Below are 21,395 nucleotides of genomic sequence, written 5' to 3'. Positions count from 1 at the left end.
CAAAATATTTTCGTTTTAATCATGGATTGTACACGACTAAAACTAATTAAATTAGTAACTGTTAACGACTCAAAGTAAAAAATTAAAATATTGCATACAAACATCAGTTTACCGACCTGTTCGGATCAAGTTGGAAATTTGGCCAAAAATGCGTCAGTAGTTAGTCTTCTTACACACCCACTACAAACTTCACATTTCCTTAAAGATTTGGCCCCCATTTAAATAACAGCTAAAGTTATTTTACCAATTACAATAAAAAATAACCACGTATTTCCACGTTCACGACAATTCAAATGACGTTTGACGTTTTACTACCAATCATACCAACCTAAAGAAAAGTAAGTATAATACGTCTATGTTAAAAACAAGTATGGTATGTGCCACCAAAATGCAACAGCAGTCATTTTAATTCGATAAGATTATTTCTATGCCTCAATGTTGGTAACAAGGGCTTTCATAATTTATCAAAGTATGGGGTGTCGATGGGCTGGTCAAGTCAATGTCTACTAACCTAACCTAAAACTCTTGAAGTAAACAAGATATATGTTTTGTTATTTTTATTATTTTATTTACAAAAATATAGCATGTTATATGAGGCATTTATGGCGGGTACTTGGGCATCGATTGGAAGTACCATAGGAAAATTAACAGGCACACCAAGTATAGTTGTAAGTCCCTAATGGAAAGCGATTCTGTACTTGCACTCAATTAAATTTCACCTTTTCATGTTGTCAGCCTGTTTGTTTATATAAAAATCCATTGACCTCAGACGCTTTTTTCCGAGGCTGGTAGATTTATTCAAACATTTGTGTATCAGGGCGACGGCTACGTGATATGGGCGCTACTCCTAATCCTGATGGTATCGGTCAACACGTGGGGCTGCCGGTACTACCTGCGCTCACTCGATGCTGCCGACAATTCCGCAGCACCTACAGTCATCTCCGCCGCCTCCAGCTACGTGCTATCGGTATTCATTCACTCACTGAGTTAATCTTGATGGTATCGGTCAACATGTGGGTCAGGTACTACCTGCTCTCTCAACACAGTCAATAACTCCGCAGAATCTACGTACACCTCCGCCACAATCATTCATTCACTCGTTCATAGCTATCTGAGTTTGCAAGTGTTTTATTCCTGATGGGTATCAGTCAATCAACATCTACTTGTGGCTCTCTTGAAGCATGTTCTCTCTATATTATTCTGATTAAAACACGGCTAAAATAAATTGTCATTTCTACGTTACAATATTATACTGATTATACATACTTATAGATACACCAACCTAAGTATTTTATAATAAAGATAAGTGAACAGTGGACATATACGGACATATATATCCCGGACACTCCTTAATAATTTCTTATCTTTTGCACCTAACTCCAACTTGTTTGCCGACGAAAGTCATAAACTTTTTAAAGTTTTTTTACGTTTTTGCGAATCAAATATGTAATAGGTAGCTTATTAATCGGTTTATTATTACTTAGGTACTTAATTTTACAGTGCATTGGTGTTAGCTGTAATGCTGTAAAATTTGATTTCAATAAATATCAAATATATCATATTACACATCTTAGGGGCTGTCCATAAATTACGTCATCGATTTTTGACGATTTTCGATCCCCCCTCCCCCTATGCCCCCCCCCCCCCCCCTAATTTTAAATGACGTAATTTATGAATAGCCCCTTAAGAGAAACATGACATACTTTAACAGATTTATTATAGATTCCATTAACTATCGGCTGTCTATTTTTAGGACACATTATTTACTGTCCTTTCGCGCAACATACGACGGAGTTTATTGAAATGGTCGTTTTCATATAAACTGCCTCCCAAGTCCTGACCTCCATCCGTCGGCTGTATTTGACAAAGCGATGGACTTCTACTTATCGTGATTGTAATCTCGTTCCAACCGCGAGTAAAACAGAGTAAAATGAGTAGTTTCTCTAGCTAGACGATCTACTTACAAAACTGGGTTATCGTTATTTTCTGAACTACACTACCTACAGATAATTTCTTTGCAAGGTTTGACACAACCTATTATTAGTAGGACCATAAACGCCTTAAAAGACTGTCTTATAGTTCAGGCGCTTTGACATATAAGATATTTTTATTGCTTAGATTAGATACCTTGCAACTTCTATCTTGGGCATACAATATATTACGTAAGAATTCGTTCGTAAAGTCTCATTCTATGAAACTTGCTTACTATGTAAACAAACCGCCATATTGAAATTGTCTCAGAATGATGAATTTACTAGTGACTTGTTTACATAGTTAGCAAGTTCCATAGAATGACACTTTAAGTAGCCATCTGTCGGGGTCGGCCGAAGTAAGTGCCCAACGGCATGTGTGAATCCTGTAAGATCCGAGATACACTACTTATTTTCTCGACGTACTGTATACAGCTCCAACGAGACAAACCCCAGCGTTATCGATTTAAAAGTTAGCCGTGTGGTTCTGACTTGCGGCCGAACTAATCTACGGGGACAAAACAGGCTCGTAAAAGTCCGCAATCTCTTCAAGACGCAGCAGGCCCGACCCGAGTCTACGTAATATTAGTGAGGCTGGTTATATTAGATTGCATACTTGCTGTATTTACGTTAGCTAGGGTACATTTATTTCGTTTGTACCTACATCATTTGTTTTGCATCTTGTTTATAATATATACTTATAGTAGGTACTAGGTAACCCTTCAGCAGGTAGGGGATGAGGACACTTGCTTAAAACCTAATATTTGCAAAAAAGAGAGCTTTTTATAACAATGTTTTTGAAATACCTATCTATACCACACCATGGGGTTAAAAAGTAGGTAGTATAAAAAATCCCACTTCCGTTTTAGGATTTCTTACCATTTTGTCAGTACGAGTAAGTAATATGTAAAGGTATCACACCAAATAGTATATTTCTAGTGCTAAAGGTTCTCTCGAGGTAAGCTATGGACGAACCGACACGTAGACGACGGACACCGCGAAATACGAGTTCATTGTTAACTAAAAAACTTAAAACATTCAGCACATGCTAGGTTTAGTTGCTAACCTATAAACGTTCCTGTAAACAAAATGTAGAGAACATTTTGTTTACAGGGTTTCATCGGGATATGTTTCTTCGGAGAGCTATCTTCTGTACGATGGTGGGCTGGCGCCCTGCTCATCGTGATAGGACTTGCGTTGGTCGCCCGCTCTACGCCGGAAGATACCAAAGGAAAGAAAGACGAATAACGATATAGGTAGGTATTATACCATCCTACTCTAACAGATTGTAACTAGACGCACTAGCTGATCTAGTTAGCATAAATAATGATTGACACAGCTGATCAATCGATCTATATTATTTTCATAAACTTTAAAACCTCAATTATTATATACAAATGTTAATTAAAATAAATACATGTAAGTAACTATAATATATGCATTCAGTAAATTAATTTTAAATAACAGCAAAACATTCTCACGAGAAATTCGAAACAACAAACAAAAACTTAACTGAGTCAAGTTTGTAGTGGGCCATTAATCAGAAAAACTGATTCGCTGAATCCAAAGAGAATGGAATGTGTATAGAGAATTACTGTCGGTGAATTTTGTAGTCACGAAGATTATGCTGCCATCTGTTGACGCAGTATTGAAACTAAAGATGAAAATGTATAAAAATATCAATAAAACATATATATTTACATATAGACATAAATGATTTTTATTAATTTTGGAACGCCATGTGTTTTGATCCATGTTTTTTTACATTGATGTGCATTAGAATTTTTGAATATCAAGAGAGTGGCGCCATCTGTTAGAGAGTGGCTTTGTCTTGATTTCCGAGGCAAGGGGTTTCTTTTGACTTTGCTTGTCTTATGGGATTCACATCTCTTTGCTAAAACTACTCAAGATTGGAACTCGAGTTTAAAGGAAATAAATAACAAAGTTTTTATTTTGAAGTGCGCCTAACGCGTCAAATGCGTCAAACGCGTTTCGTTAATGTCTTTTATGGTTATAAATACCCCCACGCCAAGCTGGGAACGGTTGATTCTATTTTTGTCCGTCGGATTGTCACGATCTCTGGCTCGCCCGTAGACGTTAAAACAAAGGTGTTATTTTTACGGTTGAATGTTTGACATTACGTAGCTACTATGCTGCTTTTTGTCAGACTGTTCAATTGCTAGTTCAGTGTAAATACTTACGTGTGTTTTGGTGTTTTTGTGTTTTAGAGCCAGATTAGTGTCTGATTGCACGGTCAATCAACCGGAAACGCCTAACCTAGCGGTGATAAGCGGGCTTTTCCGGGAATCCAGTAGAGTGTTAGGTCCAGGTCGCGAGAGGGGCCTGGCGTCAACCTTTTTACCTACACAGGTGACGATTATACCTCTTACGTTCTCTTCAAGGTCTGACAGAGGGATGTGAGGATCTCACGTGTGGATCATTAAGAGTAATCTTTACTCACTGAAATCTGTTGGTAATTGAAGAAGCGTGGTCTTGTTATATATATTTATATAATCACATTTTATATTTGGAATAGGGCGCCTTATTCGTCAGTACCCTTGGCTACGGCCTATACTGCGGAGGGAGGCAAATTACACAGACACTAGGGTTTGCAATACCTCGGTTTTGTCGGCCGAACGTTTACAGCTTAAATTAGGGTCCCTCTCACACACTTCCCCCCCTGTAATACTAGAGGTTCGCTTCTAGTCTTACACATTAGAATAGGTGAAATTGGGGTAGAGTTAGGGTAGAGTCATTATTTGGGTGTTAGGGTTAATTATTATTTCTTTCTTTATTATTATTTATTCTTTCACATGTATTTTGGTTACATACAGTGTTAAAATCATTAGAGTGTTAATTGTTTTAAAATACAGAATAAATTAAAGTCTAGTTTTAGTAGCATATGGATGGGTTACTGAGGCTCGTATATTAAATATGATTTAAAGGTAATACATTTTTATATTTGGTGAGATAGGGGAACAAAGTTATTTGAGGACATACTAAATAATTTTGTTATAGGGAGCTAGTGACAGGCGAAGCAGTTCACTAGTGACAATTTGAGCTTTTCTATATTGGGTATCTAAGGGTTAAAAAGTCATGTTTATTAGACGATCGCTTTAGTATTCCATACATTTATAGTATATTCAGATAAGTTTCTTGGCGTTTCTTCTTGTCTGAAAATAGGTTCCGAAACGCAGATAAAAGTAAATATTACATAGTGTTTAGGAATACCTATTAAAAACAAAACAAAATAAAATAGGTATTATTTAGTTTAGAGACCCGACTTCATCCGAGGCGTGACAGTAGATAAAGTATGTTTGTACGTATTAATTTTTGCAACATTTACATATGCATATTTTCCTTTAGCTAGCTAGATTAGCGAATGGATATAAAAGGAAAATATAATTACAAACAACAAGGGCTTACACTACTGTTCATGGTAACTGGTCACGGTAGGGCTCGGTAGAAGATAAATTCTAAAAAATATAATTTATTATTTAATTTTTTTTTTCATGTGATAGTGTTATAATATAGAAATACAGTAGAAATATTTACAATTACATAGGGTATTTTGGGGGTAGTATTTTAAATCTAAATCTAATCAGTCTGCACATAAAAGACGAAGGATACTAAGGTTCACAACGTATTAATTTCACTAGACGATCACATGGCCAAATTTATTAATTTTTATTTATTTATAATTAATTCTGGATGAGTTTTATTAAAGTAGATTAGCTAATAGTGGGTTAAGCTACAAGATAGCTGGGTCAGGCGTGGCTCACTCCGCGATTTCGTCGCTTTGCAACAGGTAGCTAAAAGTACATCCGCTCCACACCAATTTTGGTGGCTAGCCATAAGCCGCGCGTGGCGCTGTCGCCACCTAGCGGCCATATCTGTCCTGATCGTAACAGACGCGTTTTGTTAGAGAGTGAGTCTTCTGTACCTTGTACTATTATTTATTCTATGGCTGGGTCTCAAATTTGACTCATTCATGGTCTTGTGTACAAAGCTTATTATGCGCAATAATGTTGTCCACAGAATTTCATCGGCATAGTAACATGTCATTTCTGGTGGTGGGCGGACGGCACTTATCGTTATAGGAGTGGGGCGCTGCGCTGGTCACATTTTTCACACCGAAAGTGACCAAAGAAAGGAAGGAAGACGAATAACATTTTATGAGTCGTACTTAGATGGTTAAGTAAGTACATATAGTGTAAGATACCATTGTATATAATTATAGCTTTATTGTGTAAATATTATACACTTATTGATTGTACCTCAAATAAAATAAGATACATACACACTGGATATAAGGTTATACATAGGTAACAAAGATCACAGTATTAATATCATATTTGTTATTATTTTTTAATTAAAATTGTGATCAATTGATTGCTCACCATTGATTCACACTTGGGCATAAGTAAACGTTTCAGCAATAACTACACGAGTTCCTCCGAGTAATGATCCAACCTTGCTTATTGGCTAAAATAGCTACGTTGGGAAATGGGAATGACTTGTGTAAACATAACGGAAAATTAGCTTTATCCGTACGAATTGGGGTTCCTACACCTACATACATTTATGGCGTATCATAAGTAGGTATAATTTCGTATCATGCTATACTTAATAACGTAGGTAATTACGTGAAATAGAGACTAGCAAATTGGTAGTTGACGAATATATTCCATATACATATTTATATACTTACTACTTACTTACTTACTCCTCTGGCGCAGCGACCCAAAGTGTGTCTTGGCCTCCAACACGACTGCTCGCCACTGATCCCGGTCCTGTGCCGTGTCTCGCCAGTTCTCAACCCGGAGCTCGCGCAGATCAGCGTCCACCACATCCGCCCATCGATACCTAGGTCGACCAACCGGGCGGCGTCCTATCGGTTTTCCCTCAAACGCTCTTTTTTTTTTCTATTTTTTTCTTTTTTTTTTCTTTTTTTTTTCTTTTCATATATTTATATAGGTAAATATTTCGTTTTAGTTCTAGTTGCGTAGACCTACTTTATATACCTACCTATTTATTATACAGGGTGTTACTGACCATCGGGCTTTAAATCCAGGGCTCGATTCTACTCGCTAAACTAAGCTACTTTTATTATGGCACCAACCCCGAAATCCCGATTTTTTTTTTACTTTTTCATACAGTTTGGCTGAATCAGATATCGACGTTTTCTATGGTAAAGTCAAAAAAAAATCCCCGATATTAGGGTTGGTCCCATAGTAAAAGTAGCTCAGTTTAGCGAGTAAAATCAAGCCCTGGAATTAAAGCCCCATGGTCAGACACATAGGTACTGTATTTATCTGTGAGTGTGTGAAGGAGGGCAGTGAAATGGCATAACACGATAACTTTACTGACGACACCAAGATACGATAACGATACGTTTAAGATCAATTAACCTGTCAAATTTGACATTTGCGCGATTCTGGAGATACTCTTGAACGATTTCCACAGGATATGACTTAGAGATCCAATTCACATCTAATAGATATCTTACTCTATCTAACGTAAAAGTGACATTGGTTGCCCGAATTGCGCTGCAAAAGAGAACTAGTTGATATCTAAACTATAACGTATCTAGAATAGATCTAAGTACGTGTCGTCTCTTGTGAATATCTTGAAGTTCGAATACGGCAGTAGGAGTATTCTGATTGTTATAACAGGATATGAATTTGATCTGCATTTGTTATAGATCCCTCTCAGTATCAATATAACAATAACAAACCCAAATCAATTTTATAACCTCTTATTATAATTACAATACGCCTCTAGGCCCCAGAGACAGGCCCGTTCTGCAGATAACAAAATAAATATTGTGTTTGTTCAAGCCAGTAAGCTGCCGCTCTCAGCTTCAGTATCCGACGTATGGGCTTTTCAGATCTCATTCTATTTTATACTTTATATGTATATAATAAAGCATACTTTCGAGTGTCCGAGTGAGAGGGTAAGTCAATAGGGCACACCTCGAGCTCACGAACCCAAGCGTGTTGGATTCGCACCGGAACGCGGAAAGGTAATGTCAATTAAATTAATTGTAATTTGTTTTATCCCAAGAGCATGGGTTTTGTAGGCTTGTGTCAAACGAGGAATGTGTTTTGTTATTTTGGAAGTTATTTTGCTGGTATGTATTTAACCCGTTAGGTACTCCCGAAATTATGTTTATTTGTTAACTTTAATTTATAATATGATTATTTTTAAACTATGATTTATAACAGCAGCGTCCTGTTGACAACGGAATATCGACATATAGGTATTATAACATTTATAACCCTAAGCTTTTGGTTAGAACAATATATTTATAAGCTGCAAAAATAATCCCTATAGTTCGTTTTTTTTAGCATTAGAAATAATAATCTTGATATGTCTTAATTGAAAAACACGTTTTAAAAATAAGTCACGGCAAATATGTAACAATTTTATGAATCTAATACGATCATTTATAGAAAATATTCTTCTGCTTTCATAAGTAATAGTTATATACTGATTTTTAAAAATAACGAACTATAATAAAACCCCACCTTACTGCAGCCTCATAATACTTTGGTTTTATCAAAATGGATTTCTATGAAATACCTACCTAGTCTACCTACTATGTTTAGTCTCTTTAAAATAGTGTTGGGATTTAGCTTTAACAAGAGACTGCTGACACACATCCTCATGGGATCCGAATAGATTGGAGTTCCTTATAGTAGAAAATATAGCGTCCTTACATGGCAGGATGAGACTAAGGGATTACTTTAGGATTAGTAGCCGATCCTAAGATAAATACAGTGGAATTCGTTTATTATGACTCCGCTTATACTGACCAACCGCTTAATATGACGTAATTACTGTATGAAGTTCGGCTTTCATGTAAAATTCTCTGTGACTAAGTTGGATAAGATGACTTCGCTTATAGTGACAAATCGCTTACTTTGACCTATAAATCCAATTTTAATGAAATTATGTCCGCTTATACTGACGACTAGGTACCTACCTAATATAAATCGCGCAGATTTATTTAGGAATAGAAAAACGTTTTAGTATCTATCTAGTTTTGGGTTAATAACGCGAAAAAGGTACTTACCCACAACCTATCGCTAATTTAATGGCAGTAATGTGTTTTTTTTTCATCTTCGTCTAGTTTTATATATAGACATTTAAATTATCCGATTCTTACCCCGCCCTAGCTTAGTTTGTTTGTTGCTCAGAGTGTTTACTTGATTAAAATAGAAACGTGTAAGGTCAATGTGGCAAATTTCGTCATATGGACTATTCCGTCTACGAGCGTATAGTTAAAAAAAAAAACATTTGCTTTTGATTGTTAGTTTCAGCAATCAAAAGCAATTGCAGCTTTGATGATGAAATTATCAATGTTGTTCGTTGTTCGAGGAAAAAACTATAGTGGACGAAATAGTCCCTATGACGGCATTAGCCACATTGACCTTACGTAACAGTTCAAGTAAAGGCTTCGTCACACAGGCGCGTGTTCCGGGTTTAACATTTTAATTGTACAAAAATGGGCACAGATGAGTATTTTAAGGCTCGTGAGCGCGTGCCGCTCACGCCCCACCCGACAAACGCGCCTGTGTGACGGAACCTTAAATACTCATCTGTGCCCATTTTTGTACGAAAACGGAGAAGTAGCGGCAAAGTGAACATCTTTTACTTGCAAATAGCCTGTTCAACGACGGCGTAAGAAGGGTCGTTGCAATTGCCTTTTAAAATTAGGGAACCCTTAAAGATACCACAGTTCTAAATCGTTTCCCTTACGCCCTCGATACCTTCTTTTGATGTAGAATAAAAATTTAAGGCTGTGTATTTAAACTGTGGCTTGAAGTGTTTGAAAATATTATATGTAAAATATTTGAAACTGTATATAAATACGGCATTTCTTTTTCTTGTGTTATTTTTTATTTAAGCATGATGAGGCAGAAGGTTATTTAATTGATTTATTTGTAAATAAAAAATAGGGCTCAAAAGGAAGTCGGCAGCGCTAAAAAAAATCAACGCAGGCTGGAAAAAGTAATATGGTAAATTTTAGAACGCGTTAGCCCGTAAATATTTATAAGGAAGAAAGAAATAATATTATTCAATAGAGTCTGGCTACTGAAATTTTACATAAATTTTTGGCGGGAAATTAAAAAAATTTTGGGCTGGTCACACTTTGTGTAGTAGGAATTATAGTTTTGATACTCGACAATATTTATGATATTCTGTGTACAAGTAAGGTACCTAAGGAAATAAGTTAAATAAACGTTTACGTGCACTCAAAGTCAGCTCACATAATTTCTACCACTATTTAAAGTACAGTCAACGACAAACACCTAATGTTTACGTTCCAATATTTAGATTTTATAGAAATTTTTCAGAACTTTTAGTTAATCCGTTTCTTTGTACACTTGTCATATTTATGAGATTCAGGCATTAATAAATTCATGTACTTAATCAAAGTAATACGCAAATGTTAGAACTAGTACTTAAAGTATCAAAATATTTATAGAGCACCAACCTCCTAATTTGTTTATATTTTTGGTTAGGAGTTGTAAACATTGCAGTTTTTCGTTATACAACGCTACACGTCGACTTCGCACATTGTCGTAATTATTTACGAGCTTAAATAATAGTTAGCGAACCTCACTATAGTCACTCAGTATAGAAATTATTAATATTATTTAAAATAAATCCATTATAAACCGCAAACAATTTGAATGAATGACATAAATTGACAACTGACTTTTAGCTTTTTTTTTAAATCATAGACAATTGGTGATACAACAACGAAATATCTGTCAACAATTTTTGGTTAGCCAGACTCTATGAATTTTTAAACTAACTGAAGTAAATTCAATATTAGGTATCTAGTACAAATAGTTTCATTTTATCTTTTATCATATTTAGGTTGAAAAGATTTAAATGCCCTGGATTTTTGTCTACCAGGCCAAAAAAAGTTAAATGGTAAATTTTGCGCGCGTGTTACGTCAAGACGGCTTACCAGCCTGAAGCTCCCTGCAGCGCGCTATCGCACCGAGCGCGCTAGAGCTGCCCAGCTTCTAATCGATAATTTTAACGGACTTCAAAATTATTTGATTAAATTATTTTACCCAATTTTAATTAATTTCACATTTTGACAGTTTACATCCTTCTTATTGACACTAACATTGTATGAAATTCTGGACCAAATTATAACTATTTTGACATCTCTCTATTGTATACAACTAATTTAAGCAATCGAATTTATCTGTTATCTGTTGATAATGTATGATATCTAGATATCTTTTTTGTTTGTTTTTTGTTACTGTTTTTTTATGTTTTTATGTAATATTATTGTATTTGCATGACTTTTCTATATGAGCATATAAAGATCTGAATACTGAATACTGAAAAAGGTTCTTAATTGGTCAGAATCTTTTTTTTTATTGAGATACTTATGTTACCCGAATCCTGAAAGATCGCAGGACGATTAAGAGTTATTTATGTTTGAAAAGGTACTTCACAGTTAGTTCTATAGGTATATCTTCTAATATTATATCGACCAGGCACCAAAAAAATTCCAACGAATTTAGAATCCTTCGATTTTTTTTAAGTACGTCTAAGAATAGGAAACTGTGTTACAAACTGTTCCAGCATCTTAATTTTATTTACCTCAATTTTTATAAAAACTAATCACAACATAAGATTTAAAAAAATCACATTACTTGGGTACGGTGATAGTTGTCATGCGTGCATTATACCTACCTACCTAATTACCTATACAGGATACACTTCAGTTTATTCATTGGTAGGTAGTATTTTTAAACAGCAAATAGCACTCTATATATTGCACTTATTATTTAAAGGGTTTAAAAAATAAATATGTTTTACTACATGTTTTTATTATTCACACTACTTCAAAACGCACTGCACTGTTCATCGCCAACTATTTTGTCGATAGCCCACCCCTAGCGGGCTAATAGACGCAGTGACGCCACTGACGCCGGCACTGGCAGTGGCGCGCCGCCAGCCCTCCACGCCGCACGTCTCGGCTCCTCGACGCGACACAGATCGATACTTGCACAGCCCTAGCTAACTGGCCAGTAACATGCCCACGTGCACTGACGTTTATAAGTTATAATATTATAACCTGTGACCGAGTATCGATAAAATCGCGCGCGCGTCGACAATGTAGCCATAGTGACGCCTGTTTTGACAGATCGACATATTTACGATGCCGTTGATTTTATTAAAGTTTATTAAACGTTGAGTGTTGTTGTTATTATGACAATAAATTTGTTGGTTAATTAGGTGTTTGTTGCAACGAAGATGGGAAATGGAATGAATAAGGTGAGTTTGGTTATTTCAAAGTTATTTTAGTTATCTCATTGTTTTTGACGTTGTTTATTTGCAAAGTTTTGTGATGGTTTTGTGAGAGGATGGGGTTACGTAACGTCCGTGGGAGAGTTCGTAGCCGGCGTCCGTAGCACCCGCAGGCGTAGCGCGCTCGTAGTATATCGTAGCCGAATTTCGTAGATGTTGCACTACCTATGATTAAAAAAAAAAGTATACGTTTTGAGGATATTGTTTTTTTTTCACTTTATGTATGTATGTATGCATATTTATGATTATTTGATGACAATAAAAACATAAAAAATGGCTACACTCTCTACGGAAATTCCTTAGGTACTTATTGTTTCCGCTTTGTGTAGGTAACTCTATATTTACTTATGTGTAGAGAGCACACACGTGTTAGTTTGAATTTTTAGAGTTTTTATTATTATTTTATTCTATAGTTAGGTCCGAAAAACTTTAGGAACATACATATTTTTGAAATGAATATCAGTAGTTACTTAGTTAGGTACTTACTTCTTTAATATTTCCACTAATACGTAGTCGTGAAAATTGAAAAATATGTTTTAAAACGTACTTATTTGAATAATACCGAGAAATTCCATAAAACTTAGACGACATTTTGTTACTTATCTAAATACGATGCCTTATACAAAATTACTGAATCACAAATCATTTCACGTCCTGATTGCTTCAGAACTCTTATTAATTTGCGCAGAACACCGTTACATTTCCAAATTGAATTTGTAAGATTTGAAAAGATAAACGGCCCGATTCGAACTTTAAGATACGTCAGTTAATAGATCTAGAAACGATATGGATTAGAAATGTCAGTGTCAAATGTGACGTATCTTCAGACAAAAACGTCACGTTTGACACTGACACATCTAATCCATATCGTTTCTAGATCTATTAATTGACGTCTCTTAAAGTTTGAACCGGGCAGAAAGTTGTTAAGTAAATTGTATGACCTCTGGAGCAGCCGGCGTCATTAGTGAAGTGAAACTTTATTTAATTTTAATTCGGTACTTAGATGTAAAAAAAAAATTGTAACTAAAGTGCGCTGTATGTAGATTTTTACTTCACTTCTTCACTTCTACATTTATTCAGCAAATAGGCCACAAGGGCACTTTTACACGTCAACATTGAATTTACATACAAGTAAAAATTGTTCAATATATCAACAATTTTATAAAATACAACTAACTGCAACTACCAATTCAAACTAACGTATTACAATTACTTTGAGATGTATATCGTCTCTTAGGGGTCATCCATTAATTACATCACACGTTTAGGGGGAGGGAGGGGGCCAAGAAAATGTGACATATTGTGACAAGGGGGAGGGGGGAGTCACAAACTTTGTGACGTCACTTTTAACTTCATCAGTAACCGAAAATGTATTTAAATTATTTTATTCGCTATTAAGTTAAATGACAAGTTTTTGAAACCATAATCGTTTTTATTAGTTTAATTTTATTTCTTAATCAGTGTTGGGTTATAAAATTACTAATATTTCTATTGTCAAAAATATTTTGATAAAATATTAAATAATTAATTGCCGATTTCGTTGAAGAAATGTGACGTCACACCAGGGGGGAGGGGTTTGCCAAAAGTGACCAAGTGTGACAAAGAGGGGGGGAGGGGTCAAAAAACCTAGAAAATCGTGTGACGTAATTAATGGATGACCCCTTAATGTAGAATTACTTACATAAAAATAACTATGATAATAATATAAAAAAATACCAGATACACACGAAAAAAAAAAACTGAGTCCCTAAGCCTAAAGTCTTAAAACCTACAAAGGATTTAATTCAAATCGAATTTTAAATTAAAATGGAATACCTACATGAAGGTTTCATCTTGTGATCTATTACTGTATTTTGGCAAAGGCCCATGAGGCTGCCACTTCTCCAATAAACAAACAAACTGCAATAATGACATGGGTTCTCAGAAGGATAAATGCGTGTCTAACGTGTCTTTCTTGTTCTTATAAGTTGTAAGGCCTGTGCACACCGGCTGCGTGTGCGTGACGTGTACGTGTGCGTGCGGCGTTATAGTATACAGATTCTTATGAGAGACGACACACCGCTTGCGTGACGTGTGCGGCTCCAACATTTTAGCGCACGCGCACGTCACGCACACGCAACCCGGTGTGCAAAGGCCTGTCATCTGCTGGAGATGAACGATTTGGTGTGCGTGGATTATTTAGATGTGGAGTGTGCTCTGTAGAGGGGCGAGCTGTTTAAAGGGGCCCACTGATTAACAGTCCACCGGATGGTATCGACCTGTCAGTTAGAACAAAATTTTGACAGTTCCGAACAACTGACAGGCCGATACCGTCCGGCGGACTGTTAATCAGTGGGCCCCTTAAGGGTTCAGAAGTTTTCTGTGAGACAGCATTTCAGTTGTATTTTTTCCACGTGTGAATATACGAGTAAACGTCATTAATTATTATTTATAATTATACTTCTGTTGTAACTAAATGTAGATACTTACTTATTAATTCATGTCGTGACTATATAATACATTAAATATCCATAAATAGCTACCTAAATAGTTTAGCTTCGCATCTGTAAATAATGGCATTTAATTTCCTTGAAATCACTGACATATCACGCACTGTTTAGGTACATTACCTGACGTTTCCCCTTTACCCCACTTATAAATATTACCGGTGCTGCTACCCTAAAAAAATAGGGCATTCAAAATCCACGATTAATTATAATAGGGGAGTACTAAATAATTCGATCGTTTTATGACATAGTCTAATAAAACATGGTCTTCTCTTCCCAGAGTGACACAAACCTACGTCACAATAACATGGCCGCTATATATAGCGCTATCGCATATTATCATATAGCGCTGTCGCATGATGACGTAGGCGTGTGTCAGTCACGTGACCACGAAAAGACGGGAAGAGAGTACCAGGCGGAATATATTATTATACTATGGTTCTATGATATGTAAGTAATCGACATCTTTTTGCCTCGGCGGATGCCTGCGCATTTCAACAGTAAATAATTCGTCATTGCTTGCTTCCTATATATGTTTCTTGGTGGTTGGACGTCTTTCCTTTGTGTAGGTAATCTATCTCCGTAGTCCTAGTCGTTTTTATCTTTATAAATATGTAGCCATTAAGCTTAGAATAAATTTAAAAGTGGAAAAATTACTGTCTTGGGTGAGACTTGAACTCACGACCCCTGGATGTAGCCATTGTCGATATACTATCATTATACCATTAATCTGTATATCTTACATGATATATATAATTATGTGTTCTATATATAATATGAGAATATACTTAAATAAGATTTTTTTTTCTGGGAACGGTTCATGTACAATCGCCATCAGAAATATCGGAGCGGCCGTGTTCGCAAATATCTAAAAAAAATTTCAAGACGCCAAGCCTCTATTTTCAAGACGCTTAAGAGCATTTTCAGGTATTTAAAAGCATCGTGGTCGCTCCGATTATCTGATGGCGACTGTATTAGTAGGAAAGCGATTTAACTTCTACTCATCCTGGCTCATTTTACAAACTACCTTCGTTTGTTTCATAGCTGAACAAAAAAAAAATTGTATAATAAAAAAATATAAGTATACGCTGGATGAGGTATTCAAATCATCGCTTACACTTTTCATTACGGGTTCTGTCCAAGTTTATTACGTTTTTGTGTTCGTCCATCAAAACCCACAATTTCAAATTCTTGATAACAACGGCATTCGTAAGCATTTACGGTATTGGCAACTCACTCGTAATTTTGGCAATGGGCCTAAAAGCAATAACTCATATCATAAACCGCCGGTTGCCAGATGACATAACATTATTTTTCACGGCACCGCTAAGGGTATTGATCGATATATGTATATTAATAGGTACTTTAACTTATTATTCCCGCGGTGTACACATTAGCATATGATGAAAAAAGTTCCGACGGCGGAAGCCAATCTGCTGAGTTACTTGATTATTTATTTAGTTTGAACGTCGGAAGTCCTAGCTAGTTACAATCCTTCACAAAGTTTTTGTTGATCAAAGTATTCACTACAATGTCACAGCTAAAATGTTTACAAACTTGTCAGGTTTTTTTTGTCTTAAGCAGGCCACTGACGACTTGACGAGCTTTCCAAATGGATGCCGTTACAATGGATTCATCCAAATGGACGGCATCCTAATATTAAACATTGTACGCTTTTGACGTTCACGGACCGATTTTGAATTGCAGCCACGCTATTTGGATTGTTGGAAGGCTCGTCAGTGGCCACCTTTAAACACTTATTGCAGCGTGACGGGCGTTCGCGTTATGTCTATTTTTATACTTATGGGATTTTGAAAAGCGCGCCCTGTGGAACATTTTGGTAACTCAAAATCCATACAAAATAACACTTAAAACTCAAACGAGTACGTCACGCTATTGAATGAAACTTACACTAGGGATACTTGTATGGACTGAAGTTGACTTAAAAAATACATAATTCATTTTTATAAAGTAACGTTTAACTTAAGATTCAATATGATGAATTTGATGAAACAACTAATTAAATGCATCTTCAACCCAAGAAAATATTCCCATTATTATGCTTTACGACTATAGATAGTGTCTTCGTACTTTTGTCTCCCATTTTGAATGCTCGGCAGGTATTTCAGCATGGGACTACCTCTTTTCATAAGTCCATTTTACGCTGTTTAGAATACCAACCATTCATCCGGACTTCGGAGCGACATCCATTGAAAAGCCGGAATATTTGAGGTGGGTACATTTAGCGGCATCTTTCATACCGGACGGTTTATTTGAATTTTGTGATTGAAAAGGAATTTCATTATCTTTTTCTAGAGATTGTGGTCTTCCCGAATAGTAAATTGTATTTACTTAAGCCCCAACTACAAAAAGTATGAAATTATTCTTCTCTAATGAAATAACTTGAGTTAATGTAGTGAAAGTAAGCTTTTCAGCTAGAATGTCATGAATCTTGAAGCTGGTTACCAACTTTGACACGTTAAGTTCGTTTATAGTAATGGAAATTGTCTAGAGTTTTTGTTAATTAAGTATATTTATAAAAATAACACCTTCAGTTTGATCGACAGAGCATGTTTTCCAGGCTATCGAGGTACGTAGATATAGGTACGCCTCGCATAGCAATATGTTTTTTATGTAAACTTCTTTCATTGTTTTGGACATCGTCCCTTATTTTTGTATTTGAAAATTGAAAATTCATTACTAAATATCTACCTATTACAGTGGAAATGTCTAATGCCGCTGCGAAAAAAATACCTACATTTATATCGCAAAGGGTAGGTAAACTAGATTAATCATGTCATAAGCAGGGTACGTAAGTTATTTTAATTACTCTAATTCCTCTTCGGGCGTGAAAAGTAATTATCATTGCTACTTTTACCTTGAACCTACCCATAAAGTTTCGTGGAAAAAGCAATCGTCACTGTAGAAGTGTAGACAATATAACGCTTTTTTGTTTTGGGGAATTAACATAAATAATAGACCGGTAGAAGTGTAGACAATATAACGCTTTTTTGTTTTGGGGAATTAACATAAATAATAGACCGGTGTCAGTATATCCAAGGCCGACCTATAGAATGGAGTTTCCACTTACAAAATTCTAACAAAGCAATTCCTAACATTGAGATAAGGGTCTAACACAAAGCACTGGCTAATTTAGTGAAAACAGATACGACTCATTATAATGGCCTAAGTTTATTTACTTATCAACAATCTTTGTTACAAAATACGAAACCGTGGTAGCTGTTTATCTAGGTAATATCACACTTTTTAGAAAAAGTAGGTAGTACCTATATACTCTGTGCCTTTTTGATGGTAAGCGATACCTGGTGGCCTCTAGGTATTTAAATAAAAGTAGGGTAAAAGCACCAGTAGTCAGCCTTATAACGAAAGTTCTATGTTCAAGATCGTATAATTTGCACACTTATGGACCAATAGGTATTATCAATGTTTTTTCTGTTCAAGAATTTAATAAAGTTTAATTTTTCTAAAGAATAAAACTTAATTGAATTCAACTTTCGGAAATATTTAATTGAATATAATAAAAGGGCATTTTTGCCAGTAATCAGCCCCCTGTATACCAATACACAGCCTTTAGGTACCCAGTGCCCAGCCATCCCATTCTAATGGCTGATTAGTGGGTTCAAATAGAGTGAGCTTATTGTCCAGTGGTCAGCCACAGGCTGACTACTGGGTATTTAATGTATTTCAATCAAATAAATTCATAATAACGTAATTTTTTAAAGGGGCTTGATATAACGACTTACACTTCATTTTAAAATAATAACAAATCCTAAATCCTATGGTCAGCCTCCCCCGGCTGACTTCTGGGTTTACGACCTTTTTAAAATTACTGCTTCAAACCCAGTACTCAGCCAGGGGAGGCCGACTATTGAATTTTGTACAAAAAAGTAGTTTCCAATAGTCAGCCGCCATAAAAATGATACTTCCACATGGATTAATATTAATCTTTTACGTTTTTCAGATAGTTTAGGTATTAATTAGGTGAAGCAGTCCATATTCTTTTAAAAATAAATCACAATTCGGCTGCTATCGTCTTATCAAAATACCATGTGACATTCCAAAAAAAATGGCGCATATCTCTTAACCTTTCATGTCAGAAGACACCACCACTTTGAATTTTTTTTTGTGGATCATCGTAGAGTATTCGTTTCAAAATTAAGGTATTTTTCAATGAATAGCTTATCAATCTATAATATTACCTAGTTTTCACAGGAAAATTAGAAAAACTTTATTATTTACAGCCAAAAATAGGCAAGAAAGGCTGACTACTGGTGCATGGCTGAGCACTGGTGCCTTTACCCTAGGTAAGTAAACAAACAATTTGTACATTATCGGGTAGTTATGAAATTTCTTGGTTAACCAACCAAATACAAAACCGCCTAGATCTGTCACTGAACGACCTGACTTTATTCTACATTATGTGATCGTGTAATGTTTTCATCTACCCTCGACTGGCATAAGAGTCATTTGAGGGTAGATTTTGCTTACTTTTATTTAAATACCTAAAGATACAGACTAGGTTGTAAGTTCCTTAATTTCAGAATGACAAATGCATACTTATCTTAAGTATGCATTTGTCATTCTGAAAATAAAAATCTTTATTTGGCGGTTTTAAAAACATATTGCTAAGAGAGTAAGATCGCAACACCTGTCCCGTACTGCAGCTGTCAGTACCTAAGCCTAAGAACAAAAGAAAACATATAAAACCTAGATTGAGGCACAAGAGGCCGGCAAACACGCGATGCCTGTTTACTCGGTGGAAGCTGAAATTGGATTTGGCAAAATGTTGTCTTTGGAGCGGTGAACAAACAATCGATCGTGTTGTAATCGTGGGTGGGATCTTTACAAGTGGTGGGTGCTCACACTTACCGTGAAAAAAAAGTAATCTGGAAATATCTTTGCCAAGTTAAAGTTTTCTTTTAGAGTCCGACCACCCTATGAGCCCGCTAAGTTTTACGTGAAGTAAGTTTAGCTTACTTATCTAACTACTTACTTAATAATCAAGCGATGAATTGATGATAAGTAAACTTCGGGCAACACGGCGAAGGGAGACGGCTGTCGTACTATTTCCCCTTTGCCGAAGCATAGTACAACTGTACCTACCTATGGCGGGCGATGGGTGTAGTGTTAGTGTACCTAACTAGTGACCATGGTATAATAATATACTCCGCCTGGTACTCTCTTCCCGTCTTTTCTAGGTCACCTGACTGACACAAGCCTACGTCATCATGCGACAGCGCTATATGATAACATGCGATAGCGCTATATACACGGTGTAACATGAGTAAACCGAATAATTTTAACAGCGTATTCCTGATCATATTTAGAGACAAAAATGTCCTATAAACTTTTTTGAAATTCGCCTAGTTTCAGAGATTATATTAATTTAAAAAAAAAACAAGTTTTTATTGTTACATAGTGTAAAAGGCCTTTTTGATGGTGATGTTGCTGCTATAGGACGTAGTCTAAATATCTTTATTGATAGATGTCAAAAAGTGACAAGTAACACTTTGCAAAAAGTAGGTTCTACGAAAAAAAAATGTAAAAATCAATTTTAAGTGACAAGTTTACCAATAACATTTATTTTTTATGTACAAATACATTCAAAAAATTGAAAAAACAAAACAAAAAAAATTTTTTTTTTGGCGAAATTCACCTAAACTCATATTACATTTTTCACTTCTTTTGACCTCAGAAATGCGTGGTTAAAATTATTCGGTTTCCTCATGTTACACCGTGTATACCATGTTTTATTAAATTATTAGACTATGCTAGTGACTTATCCGTGGGCAAACCAAAAGAGATCGAGGTTTGCAAGATTTGTCTTTGACGTATGCCATTTTATATGTATTTGTGCCGTCATTACAAATTGTAATTTTATATGTAGTGAAAAGTGCGACTATCTGCACGTTTCCCCCAGCAAAAAATGGCAGAATGATTCCTCCTCCTCTTCCTCTTTCCGACATGTCGGTGTTTCTCGAAGTAAGTAAATGTTAGTTAACTTTTCAAATCATTCAAACAGGGTTGAAATTCTGTATAATCATGCGACAAATCGAGCGAGTGAAAGAATTCAGAAGGCTTGTATAAAGTGCTCCGTTGAATTAATTCCGAGGTTCGTGCGGCGCCGTGCCGCGCGCCGCGTCTGACGCGTTCGCAAGTCACGCTAACCAAAAATTTTGTCATTGGCGTTATTGCCCTATCGACTTTTGTCCAAACGCACCAAACTTACCACCAGCTAAGCTGGCTAAATGACAATTTATAGACCTTATTGCAAAGACTTAAGGTCTACCAATGGCCAATTACTTGTCGTTGTTAGTAAATGTTTACCCCACTCAGTCTTCGTTATGTTACGTATGTTATTTATTCGGATAGCGACTGTTGCCAAGTTCTCATTATTGGGTATTTGTTTTCACGTTATTTCGGGTAAACAATGCGATTTTCTTATTGTAGGTATTAAGGAAAAGGGAATTGTTTTATAGATGATCTTGGCTTGAAAGATATACAGATCCAAGATTTTGCCCTTTGGCCCTTTGTAACTGTATAGGCTAACTCTGTAGGCATATTTTTAGGG

General features: G+C 35.8%; 2 protein-coding genes across 3 annotated transcripts in view; both read left to right on the top strand.

Moving 5' to 3' along the window:
- The first annotated feature begins 510 nt into the window (after nucleotides 1-510).
- On the top strand, nucleotides 511-6,283 carry LOC134668874 (uncharacterized). Its single transcript, XM_063526354.1, has 4 exons — nucleotides 511-668; nucleotides 818-967; nucleotides 3,084-3,226; nucleotides 6,009-6,283. The coding sequence occupies exons 1-3, from the start codon at nucleotides 585-587 to the stop codon at nucleotides 3,216-3,218; spliced, it is 369 nt and encodes a 122-aa protein (XP_063382424.1). The 5' UTR covers nucleotides 511-584; the 3' UTR covers nucleotides 3,219-3,226; nucleotides 6,009-6,283.
- A 5,689-nt stretch (nucleotides 6,284-11,972) lies between these two features.
- The window catches only part of LOC134668871 (dual specificity protein phosphatase 22-like), a 65,463-nt gene continuing 56,040 nt past the window's right edge, over nucleotides 11,973-21,395 (top strand). For both annotated transcript variants that reach the window (XM_063526349.1, XM_063526348.1), the window contains exon 1: nucleotides 11,973-12,284. In XM_063526349.1, the coding sequence (XP_063382419.1) occupies nucleotides 12,264-12,284 (21 nt within the window). In that variant the 5' untranslated portion in view covers nucleotides 11,973-12,263. The remainder of the gene's footprint in view (nucleotides 12,285-21,395) is intronic.

The sequence above is a fragment of the Cydia fagiglandana genome, chromosome 11 (assembly GCF_963556715.1).
Source record: "Cydia fagiglandana chromosome 11, ilCydFagi1.1, whole genome shotgun sequence".
NCBI lineage: Eukaryota > Metazoa > Arthropoda > Insecta > Lepidoptera > Tortricidae > Cydia > Cydia fagiglandana.
Note: the sequence above shows the minus strand (reverse complement) of the source record. Positions and strands in the feature narration are given on the sequence as shown.